The sequence below is a fragment of the Orycteropus afer genome, unplaced genomic scaffold (assembly GCF_000298275.1).
Source record: "Orycteropus afer afer isolate SDZICR_OR568_19922 unplaced genomic scaffold, OryAfe1.0 scaffold00022, whole genome shotgun sequence".
NCBI classification, from domain to species: domain Eukaryota; kingdom Metazoa; phylum Chordata; class Mammalia; order Tubulidentata; family Orycteropodidae; genus Orycteropus; species Orycteropus afer.
This window is the reverse complement of record NW_006921609.1, coordinates 3203703-3215247: the sequence shown is the minus strand read 5'-3', so window position 1 is coordinate 3215247 and position 11545 is coordinate 3203703. Positions and strand designations below refer to the sequence as shown.

General features: G+C 40.5%; 1 protein-coding gene across 1 annotated transcript in view; it reads right to left on the bottom strand.

The window, feature by feature from the left end:
- BTG3 (BTG anti-proliferation factor 3) overlaps positions 1 to 6590 on the bottom strand; it is a 23109-nt gene extending 16519 nt beyond the window's left edge. The window contains exons 1-2 of the mRNA XM_007934897.2: positions 6418 to 6590; positions 1694 to 1831 (exon numbers count right to left, since the gene is read on the bottom strand). Coding sequence (XP_007933088.1) covers positions 1694 to 1831; positions 6418 to 6590 — 311 coding nt within the window. The remainder of the gene's footprint in view (positions 1 to 1693; positions 1832 to 6417) is intronic.
- Between the last annotated feature and the right edge of the window lie 4955 nt (positions 6591 to 11545).

Below are 11545 nucleotides of genomic sequence, written 5' to 3'. Positions count from 1 at the left end.
ACCAGTCGCTAGGACTAATTGTTTCCATGAATTTTGGTTTTCTTCATTCTTCTTTGCTCTGGATGAGGAGAGACCCATCGTTGCCTCTAGATGGCAGCTTGCTAGCTTTTAAGATCCCAGCATTTTTTTTACTATTTCTTATCTTCTTCACTTCTACTTCTATGTCAGACTATAACATCTTTTTGTAGCTTTATGACTACTGTGAACAGCCCTCCTTCAAATGCTACTTCTAATCTTTTATGGGCTGAGAAACTACATACTAACAAAGAACTGTGTGTTAAGTAGGAGTCAATAAAGATTTAAGTACAAGCCTAATAAGTAAGCAATTCAATCTAATAACTTTTTGAGAGCTATTTCTTATAAACTGAGGCCTTTGGCAGGGGTTCAGTTGCTGAAGTAGTCAAGGTTTGACCCTCGCCTAAGCTGAGTCTTTAATTAGCCCCAGAATCTAAAATTATTTTACTTTCTGGCCTAAATTGAGATGGTTTGCTTTTCCTTTCTTTACCTGAGAAAGAAGCGGTAGAGAATCTTTATCTCTGAAAACCTCTACCTCCTTTCTCCAGGTTTCCTAAATAAATGAGCTTACACTAACAGCTGGAAAATCACACAGCAATCACTTGGGATGGTCCTGAAAACATTCAGTGAAGAATACCCATGTATTTTTGGCCCTCTATGTCTTCACCTTATGCTCCATTGTTGAAAATGGGATCAAAATCTTTAACCATCTTTGGACTGTTGTATCAAAAAGCATCTCTCCAACCAGCAATCAAGGAGAGGCTACTAGGAAGTCACTTCCAGGTGTACCATGGTTCTGTTCATCCTATTCCTCTGCTTGGAATCTACACTTTGTCACCTAGTCAAATAAGACTTATCCTTTCCCATCCAATGCAAGTATCACCTACATAGTGGCACCTTTCCTGACCTAAGCCCCCTCTGGCAGAGGCAACAACTTTCTCCTTTGTACCACTTACTACTGCATTTCACACATATTTCTATTACAGCACAAATAAGACCAAGTTGTAAATTGCGTATCTTTTCTTGTCACTCATTACCCTTTCAATTATCGGAAAGCGACTGTTTCTCTCCTTCATTTTTCAAAACCCCACAACTAAGAGCTCCTAATCTAGAATCAATGTTTTTGAATGGATGGAGTTCAAACAGATTTCACATCCAGCACTCATCTTTTACAGCTCTACTCACAAGGAAATGAGAAAAATAATTCCCATTATAAAAAGAAAACCACTGAAAATATCAGTCAACTTAAACCCCAAAATGGGGGTGGGGAGAGCAGAAACAAAGACAGAAATCAACCAGAAATTATTACCCAGTATTATTTGAGATTAGCTTCTTTCCAAAGCAGGGAAAGCAACAAGTATAGCACCAATGAAAGAAGATGCTAGCTGACCTAGAGGAGGCTGGGTGACTAAATTCTACTTGTTCCACAATAAATTTCTTGGCAAAACTCTAGAAAAAGCATGCCCAATCAGTTTCTGAGTTCCTTCAGCTGCAAAATAGAAATGTGAACAGTTCTTCACCATCACCTCCAGAAGAGTATTTAGTAAAATTCACTTATAACGAAGGCAAACCATAAGCTCCTGGTTGTAAAGATACAAAGGCAAGGAATACGTAAGTAAATTCATGTATAATCAATTCTGGCACAGTAATCAGTGCAGCCACCAAATTTGAGACTTACCGACAACACACCTCACATGGGTCCACCCAGAGAGTGAGCTCCTTCGGTAATCCCAGGTCACTGTACAAGATGCAGCTATTCTCACAGGCTTTCAGGACATCGGGATCAACTCTCTGAAATTTATTGACACGAATGCATCTACAACAAAGTGGAGTTATGTTAACGGCTTTAACTAAATTTTAATGATAAACCTAGTAATAGCTCTTCATATCTGTCAAAGAGTAGTTGAAAAAAAAAATCTCCTGTTGGAGAACTAAGAAGCATATCTCACCTAATCAGGTAATAAATATAAACTATAAACAAAAGGCAACATCAAGAAGATTACCCATTTAGTGGACGGAAGACACCTATATGAGCCCAGATAAATCACTAGAAGTGACTCTATCTCAGTTTACCTGGAGACTACACAACCTCACATACATAAAATGAACAATGGAGAAGTATGAAAGATGCATAAAATTACTGAGAGTTCTGAAGGTAAAAAAATTTCTAGGCCAAGTTCCTATGCAACAAAATTACCAACTAACAAGAACTTCAGTTAATAATATTGATGATTCTTACACGAAGTTTTGATCTGTCATTACATTGCTTTTACCTCTCATATAATAAAGTATTAAGAAGGCTGCCCTTTACTTAGACTTTTTCTATAAATATAGAATTAATCAAAGACATAGAACCTTTCATTCCACATATTTAAAACCAAAATATAATCCTTAAGTTACTGGGTTTTCTCATTTAACTTTTCAGTTACCCAAGGGTTTTCTTTTTTAAAAAAACTTGTCAAAACAGGTAAGAAAAATTTTCTAAACCTAAACCAATATAGCCTCTTCCATTACTATTATTTTTAAAAAACTTAAATACCATAACTACCTAGTGGAATGCCAAAGATGGTTCCCAGTGTGAATGCAAAAGTACACATCAAAATAAGCATTCTGCTTAATTAGGAAAAAGGAAGTTACATAGTAGGACGTATTTACCACCTAAGATCTACTACTAGGAAATCAATGAAGAGAACCTAAGCCTTATTACTAGCCAATAAACCTAGTACTTATTTATAAGGTGAACTTAGTCATTTTGCCTCTTTCTCAGACCTTAAGTTATTAAAGATGTGTAATACAAGTAAGTCGATAAACAGTAATTATACCATAAAATACAATACTCTCTCAATAGAATAATGTGGTGGTTAAGTTTCTGTGTCAACTTGGCTGGCCCTGGTTGAGTGGCTGGGCAGCTGGTGGTAGTTACTCCTCATGATGAGACTCGTAATCAACTCCATGGTGGGATTACACAAGCAGCTGAGTAGCTGCTTTAGGGATATGGTTTGCTTTCCCTATATGAGTAGCAGCTTTGGGAATGGTTTCTAGCTTATGACATGCTTGAACCCTGCATGTAGCTGAGTCGTTGTTCAGCAGCCTGCCATGCTCTGCCGATCCTGGGACTTTCAATGGATTTCAATCAATGGCCTGCCTTATGGTTTGATAACATCAGAACTGTGCCATTTTATTTGTCAATCTTGGGCTTGTTAGCCTCAGTAGCTACTAGCTACCTGAGTAAAGAGATGCCTCTAGCTTCAGTGGGCCAGGAGCAAGAAGCACAGCTAAATCCCAAAGGGTTGAGGGGCTTACACACAGCCCCTTGAGCCTGGCACTTCGTACTTAAAGCCTTCAAACTCTAAGAATAAACTTCTGTTTCTTAAGGCCATTCCATTTGTGGCATATTCTTGTGAGAGCAGCACTAGGTAACTAGAACAAATAATATACTATTTAAAGTTTTTTTTTTTTTAAGGAAAAAAAGTTAAATTACTAGTTGGTTTCAATTTTTGTTAAAAACAGTGAAAAAATTTTCATTACAGCTAACAATGTTCCTAAATAATAAAAATAACTCTATTTAAGGGTTTACTGGGAGCTCTGGTGGCATAGTGCCTAAAGTATTTGACCGCTAACCTGAAGGCTGGCAGTTCAAACCCACAAGCTACTTTCTCGCAAGGAAGGTTGGGTAATCTACTTCTGTAGAGATACCACCTAGCAAACCCAAGGAGGGGTTGCTTTTACTATATACAACAGTTTTCTAAATGCTTTGCATGTGTCAATTCTAATCCTCACAACTGTCATATGAGTTGCTCTTGTTGTCAGGTGCCTTCGAGTTGGTCCCTATTCATAGTGACCCTATGTAAAACAGAACAAAACACTGCTTGGTCCTGTGCAATCTTCACAATCACTGCTATACCTGCGCCCATCAATGCAGCCACTGTGTCACGAGTTAGGTACTATTATTCCCCCTTGTAAGAGAAAAGGATTCAGAAAGGGTTTAAGTAACTTGCTCAACATCACACAGGTAGTAAGTAATGGATCTAAGGTTTGAATCCATGCCACTTGACTCCAAAATTCACATTATTAAACAGTATCCTATTCTGCTTATTCTAACCTAATGTCATTGTTAACAGCATAGCAAATTCTAAGTGAAAAAAGTCTTATAGCATGTAAGCTGTCACTTGTCCTTCTCATAAAACGGTCCTATGCTATAGGTTCTAATGTTATATAGGATGATTCAAAAGTCCCATGGTCCCCAGGATCAAATCGGCTAAGGACAAGGAAATATATCTTAGGTGTATGTTTTTTCTTATCAACAATGAGGGTGACGTCAGCTATAAGCTTAAAAAATATGTATGAAAATACAGATGCTTAAACAGACTTTGCTTCAATGTGCATCTTATATATTTCATGCCATTTTTTCACTCTACACACCATAACTACTAATCCAATTAACTACTCTTCAAAAACAAGATTTAAAAGTTGCATTAAAAATAGTCTATCATTTCCCTAATGTTGACAGTTCAGTTCTTTCCAATTTTTGCAATAATACAAGAAACATTCATATTCATATTTATTTGTCTGCATTTCTGATTGTTTCTAGAATAGTATAGGAGACTTACTGTTCAAAGCATATGAATATATTTATAGATTATTATAATATTGTCAAATTGCCCTCCACAAATACTTATATATATATATATACATGTATGTATGTGTGTATATACACACACACACATATAGCAGAGAAACAACTTTAATTTATACATATTTTGGAACAAAAAGAACACTTCTAACCTACCTATAGATTGACAAGTCTATTAACTCTGGTTAATCCTATATTCTATTCATTTTTAATAGCAACGACCTACCGTTAAATCTAGTACTTTTCTTCTTTCAACATGGCTTCAAAATGACTCAATAATAATACTTCTGATCACATGCCAACTTAATCCTGCTTGACTAACTTTTTTCTCAGGTTCTTAGAATTAATGGAAATGAAACTGTACACTGTCTGACCTTTAAGCATTTACTTGACAGTGTCTCCTTTTCAGTAATAGTACGGTACTTGGCACTTCCAAAGCTTCATCTATTGTCAATTAGATCAGTGTAAAAAGCCTCAACAGCTCTATTTCACAAAAGCTACTTACGCTATCAGAAATATGATGTACAAAAAAAGTGAGAGAAGCATGAGAAAAAAAGATGAAAAATAATTTGAGCCTACTTTATCTGGAACATTCACATTTTTACTTTAATTTGCCACAGTTTCCAATTTACTAGGAAACTTCTTTGGATAAAAATGAAGGGGAAAATATACTAATTACCTTAATTTTTTTTCTTGTCAATAGAATACAAGCTTACCTGATTTTAGAAAATGAGTAATAAATAAATCAAATTTTCACTTCTCTCCTAGACTCCATGAGTAGTCATGCATTTGCAAGAGCTCAGCAACTAAAAGAAACTCCTCTTTTACATCAAAGCACAGTTGTGCTAAGGTGGAGAAAAATTTGGGGACGAGGACAACAGTATACACAAATCAAAGAGAATTTCTATAGTTGTCACTATAGTCACAACTGTTCCATTTTTATTTTTTGTGACCACATCCATAAATGTGACAAAGTCTGACAGCTGAGTTTAGCAGTAGAACATTCTCAACCTAGGTTCCCAAGCAATCACATAAATACTAGGGAATAAGCATGCCAGAACATGTCTGCAGGAGCCTGCTCTTTACTTTAAACTATAAATGTAACTTATAAACCAGAGTACAAAAGAGGTACAAGTGAAAATTAATCTTTCTCAGTACCAACACAGTGGTCACATGGTATACAGAAAGCCCATAAGAATTTAGTATCAGTGGGACCGGAGTTCAAATCCTGTAGCCAATATTGATCAGTTGTGGATCATAGGTTACCTTCATCTATAAAATAGGTATACTGACTTCTACCACAAAACTGTGCATATTAAAAATTATTCCTATAAGTATCAAGAACCTAGAATTAAGTGTCTAATAATCTTAGTTCCCTGTCTCTATAAAACTTTCTTTCCCCAAAAAACATATGTCATTTATTTTTAAATACAAGGAAACTCATTTCTCTCAACTCTTACCATGACCATTTATGGGTGACAGTTCTAGGGGTCCTCTGGACCTGTGAAAACCCTCTTCTAACTCTCATACATAAATGAACTCAGTCAAGGGTCAAACTTGTAAGCCACAGAAGACTGATGTCTATGATCCTACAGTGTTAGCCCCCTAAGTACAGGCAGTGGGACTCCATCAACAAATATCTGGACTGTATTTTGCAGGTAAAACTGCGATAGGCATGATCCAGACACTCTTCAGTGCTCTGGCTCTGCACCCACTGCAGGAATTGATTATCCTCTTTACTTAGTCAATCCAACAGTCTACTCTTTTACCTGTAGGCCTGTCCTTTTGATGGTTTTTCAGGATACCAATGATTTTTATACTTTTCTTGAAGTATTAGAGTCAATTTCTCAGCAAATCTCTCAACTGCCTCTTTTTTCAACTTATCATGTTTCCGAACTAGCCTTGTGAAAAAGAAGACAACAGCAGCAATTTCATTCTTCATCTTGCCCTGCCAAGATAAAACAGGTTTTCTCAAAAACACAAAGTATAAAAATTGGAAGATAAAGCTCTGTAAAATATCCCTTCTTTATAGCTCGCCTTTGTCCTTCCAATTTTATCTTGTATTTCACTGGCCTGTATCTGAAGTAGGGAACAATCATTAATTTGTTTATGTCATAAAAAGTTTATTATTATTATAAAATACTACCTAAGAATCTTTTTCATTGAGCTTTATAAACAAGTTCAGTAAAGAGCTCACCAAACTGCTCTTGATGGGTAAAACAAAATCAGAACTATCACAGAATAACACTAAAATAGTTTTCACTAAATTTGTCAATATTTAACTACAATAATTTAAGTTTAAATTTTGTGAAATGATTTGAATTTTAAAACACAAATAGTCTACTTTTTAAGATCAAGTATTAAAGAGCCATTCTGGAAAACAGTTTGACAATTCCTAAAAGGGTTAAATATGGCCTAGCAATTATATTCCTAGGTATATATCCAAGAGAAATGAAAACTATGTCCACACAAAAACTTGAACATAAATGTTTATAGCAGCCTTATTCATAACAGCCAAGAAGTGGAAGCAACTCAAATGTCCATCAACTGATGAATAGAGAAACAAAAGGCAGTACCTTCGCACAACAAGGAGTTCCCGTGGTGCATTGCCTAAGGCAGTTGACTGCCAACCAGAAAGTTGGTGGTTCAAACCCACCAGCCATTCCACAAAAGGAGGATGGAGAAATCTACTTCCATGAAGATTTACCACCTTGGAAACCCAATGGGGGTCACCATGAGTTGGAATCAACTTGATGGCAGTGGGCTTGGATTTTTGGGGGTTTTCACACGATGGAATATTACTCAGCCATAGAAAAGAATGAAATACTGATACATGTTACAACAAAGATAAATCTTTATGCTAATAATAAATAATAATAAAACATTATGCTAAGGGAAAGAAGCCAGTCAGAAAAGTCCATATACTATATTGTCTTACATGAAACGTCTAGTATAAGCAACTCTATAGAGATAAAAAGTAGATCACTGGCCAGTTAGGGGAGATGGGGAGGTCAAAGAAAGTGACTACTAATGGGTACAGTATTTCTTTTTGGAGTAATGAAATGTTCTATAATTGATTTGGTGATGACTGTTAAAACTCCATACTAAAATCATAGAACTGTACATTTTAAATGAGTGAACCGTATGGTATGTAAATTATATCTCAATAAAGCTGTTATACATTTAAAAAACTAACACTGAGTTTATGTAAGTGCTTTTTCAGGAAAGGAGATATATTTACTTAAAAGATACAACATAAAAATAGTGACTCTATCACAACATATTTAAAGACACTGGAAATTCAGGGTAATCCACAGTTAACTAAAAGAAGTGAGTAGAGATTCAGCTGCATTTTGGAATTGCCTCAAAGAAGGACTTCCCCCACCTCCTACCCCCCAGTGGCAGATCTGATTTATCACTGATTAACTCACAAAGGCAAAAACCTTATCTTGGGATTGTTTCCATGCTACATTGTCTTTACTGTAATAAGCTCACTCATGTGTCTGCTATAAGTAACTTGGAGTTACTCAGATGCTGCATTTACTAATAAGCAACATCAACTTTTTTGGAGCCAATTATTAAAGACATACAGCTTCCGCTATGTTTAGTATTAAAACTGGCTAACCTAGCAATAGTTTACGTTCCCACACATTCAAAAAATAAAGCTGATTCTGTTAGCTTCCTTTTTGCTTTTCTCAAATCTGCTCTTTTAAGTCTCTTAATGTGATTCTTCTACTCTGTGTGCAAATTCAAACAAGGAACCTCCTTGTGAAATAAATTCTATGCAGTTATCTGAGAGAGATGCTGGCAGCCACAGTCACCCTGATCCTGGATGGGAAGACACCCAAACCTTCTTCCTGGAACCTTAGAATGCCAAATCCACCTTCCCCAACCAGCCACCAGGCACTGGTCTGTGTGGGCATACACAAGCCTAGCCCACCACAACAGCTGTGCAACTTCCTCCTGAAAAATGCAAGCCATTTCCACTTTATAATTCTACATTTATATACCACCATGTTATGACTGAAGAGAAAACCCAATGCAATTTAATATATGGTTTGGAATGAAAATTGCTGATGGAATTATATTAGCCTCCACCTCACCAAAGAAAACAAGGAACCACTCTAAAGGGATGTTCTGAATCCTTAACTAGATTATTCTCCCCATTCATTAAATTTGCCAACTATGAGTTACTTATCAGTATTGGGTTTTTTTTTTCTTTTCATTTTGCTGTTTCACATTAAAAAACAAAAAGGAAGGAAAGAGCCATTTAGTGGCCTTCCCTTTTGCTTTTAGTTGTAAGAGATGAGTCATGTGAAATTATTTATTTTCATTTTGAAGGAATGACGACTGGAAAAGTTTAAAAAAAAAAAAAAACCTACCCCACCTCCACCAGAGTTCTAGGAATACTAAAAGGTAAAACGGAGCGAGTAATAGGGAGAGAAAAACCAGACACGGCGGGACTAAAAACACTTCAGGCGTCTTCACTAAGTAGCCACAATTCTCTCACCCACACTTGGGGGGATGGGGGGAGGCTCCCATTTTAAACATCACACGGTGACGTCATGCTGGGACGTATCACCTCGGTGGCTACCCCTCAACTTCTACTTTGTTCCAAAGACTCCTGCTCACGACTGCATGGATAAAATCCAGAGGAAAATCAAGCCCTGCCTTCCAGGAGTTTATAACTTTTCCCTCCCTTGCAATGAAAACCTAATCGCCACCGTTTCTAGAAACAAGTATTTCTCCTGATTGACTTTCCAAGGTTGTGGAAGCGGGAATGCTGGCCTGTGGGGGTGAAGAGATCTTAACCTGCCCGCGGAGACATTACAAAGGGGGATCTCCTGACGATGAGGAGAAAAAGAATGTTCTAAGGGGCCTGGAGACTTACTTTTTAAGCCATCAAAACCTGCTGTTAAGCTTGGGTTTTAGGAGTGATAGGTGAGAAGACATTAAGCATCTTCCATCTCTCGAAAGAAAGGCCTGGAAGCTGCGTCCAACTTCTGCAATCCCGTTTTTCCAAGTTAAGGGGGAGGGGCCTAGAGCCCAGTTAGCTCCTCACCCCTAAGTATACTCCGTGGTGTGCGCCCCCTACCTGGCCTCAGGGTCCGCTGCCCCTAGGCAGGCCTCTAGTTAACGAGTGGCCCTGGGTTCGAGGACCGAGCTTCCCTTATGCGCGACCCCTCACAAAGCAAACCCAGGTCCCCAGCCTCAAAAGGGAGGAGCCAAAACCCAGGGAGCGGAGGGGGTCGGCCTGGCACTGGGAAGGAACAGAACTGTCGCCCACCCTGAAGCAGAAGGTAACGCGCGCCCCGGCGCGGTGGAAACGTGGCAGAACCCTCGCTCGAGGCGGCGTCTCCTTCCTCTGGATCCCGCCGAGGGTCCCACGGAAACCCTCTTGGGCGGCCCCGCCACACCAGCCCTTCCCTCAGGCGAAGCCGAAGCCAGTGCAGTCTGGCTCCATCTAGCACTTCTCTTTCCCCAGTACAACCCCGTCAGCGAGCGTTCGACGTGGCCTCAGGGGCGCCTAGACCACCCTCCCCCCCCCCCGCGCCCCGCCGATGCCCTCAGCACCGCCATGTCCTCCTCCCCCAGGCCCAGTCTCCTCACCACTGCCGACGCTCGGGAGGCACAGAGTGGGCGGCCCGGACAGTCTCTCCCGCCGGGAACCGAGGGCGCCGCGTCTGCGGGCCCGCGCTCGGCGGCAGGGAGCGCGGCGTGCTTCGTCCGGCTCGTGCGGCTCCCGCGTCGTCGGGTGGCCAAGCGCACACTGACAGGCAGGCAGGCTGACGGGCGAGCAAATAAGCGTGGCCCCGAAGCAGCGCGCAGGGGGCTCGTGGTCCGGAAGAGGGGAGGGGCGGTGACCCGGGAAAAGGTTGGCGCCGCGCGGGACCGGCTCGCGCGCCCCGGGGGGAGGAGTCTGAGGGGCGGGGCTTTGTCGCGAGGCCGCCCCCAAGACCCTGGCAGCGCTGCGCGCCCCCGACGCGCCCTCGGCCCTGCCAGGAACTGGGAGGCGACCCTCGTGGCAGACAGCGGGTGTCGCTGAGGCTTAGGCTGCCCTCCGGCCAAAGACCCACCTTGAGAGTGGAAAAGACCCCTGCCAGGCCTGGCTACCTGCTGCATCAACCTCGAGGGTCGGGTGGGCTACGTCCCCCTCCGCTGCGCCGGCCTCTCTTCACTCTCCTCAGGTCTCTTCTTTCTCCTCTGTTCCCTGACATTCTCCTGCTGAGAGGGGCGAGTTCGAGACCCAGCTCTAGCTTCAGAACTCTAGATCCAGGGCTTCAGGAAGAAAGGAGCGACACTGACTGGTCGAGAGGGGAAACCTTGCATGTGACTGAAACCTTTTTGCTGTATTAAGTACGGACACGTTAACTGGCTAATCAGTCAGCTGGCCCGGAATATTTTGGGTTGTTTAAAACTCCTGGTTAGTCTCTTTTCTTGCCCAATCAGTGCCTTCTTGAGACTAAGAACTGCCTCCTGTTGGCGGTGGTGCCTAAGTGTAGCACTGAGTAAATTGGCTAAATGAATGAAGCCTTGAGATTTCAAACTTTCTGTTTCTCAGGCAATTCTACTCAAGAATGTCCCAGGTAGAAAGCTTAATCTTTGAGCAAATACAAATATGGAAAAGGTGCATTAACTTTCTGAAGAAAGGGAGGACTGGATTGGCACTATAGACTTAGTTTTGTGAAATAATCAGACTGGCTAAAACGTGCTGTAAGATTCTTAACTATTTTTTCAAGTTAATGATTGGCCAGATTCTTCACTGCCCTCTAGACCTGAGAGCACATTTTCAGCTCAGTCTTATGAATATTTTAAATTTTTATTGCTGATATTGGTGGTGTAGTGCCTAAGGCATTTGACTGCTAACCAGAAGGCTGGCGGTTCAAACCCACCAGC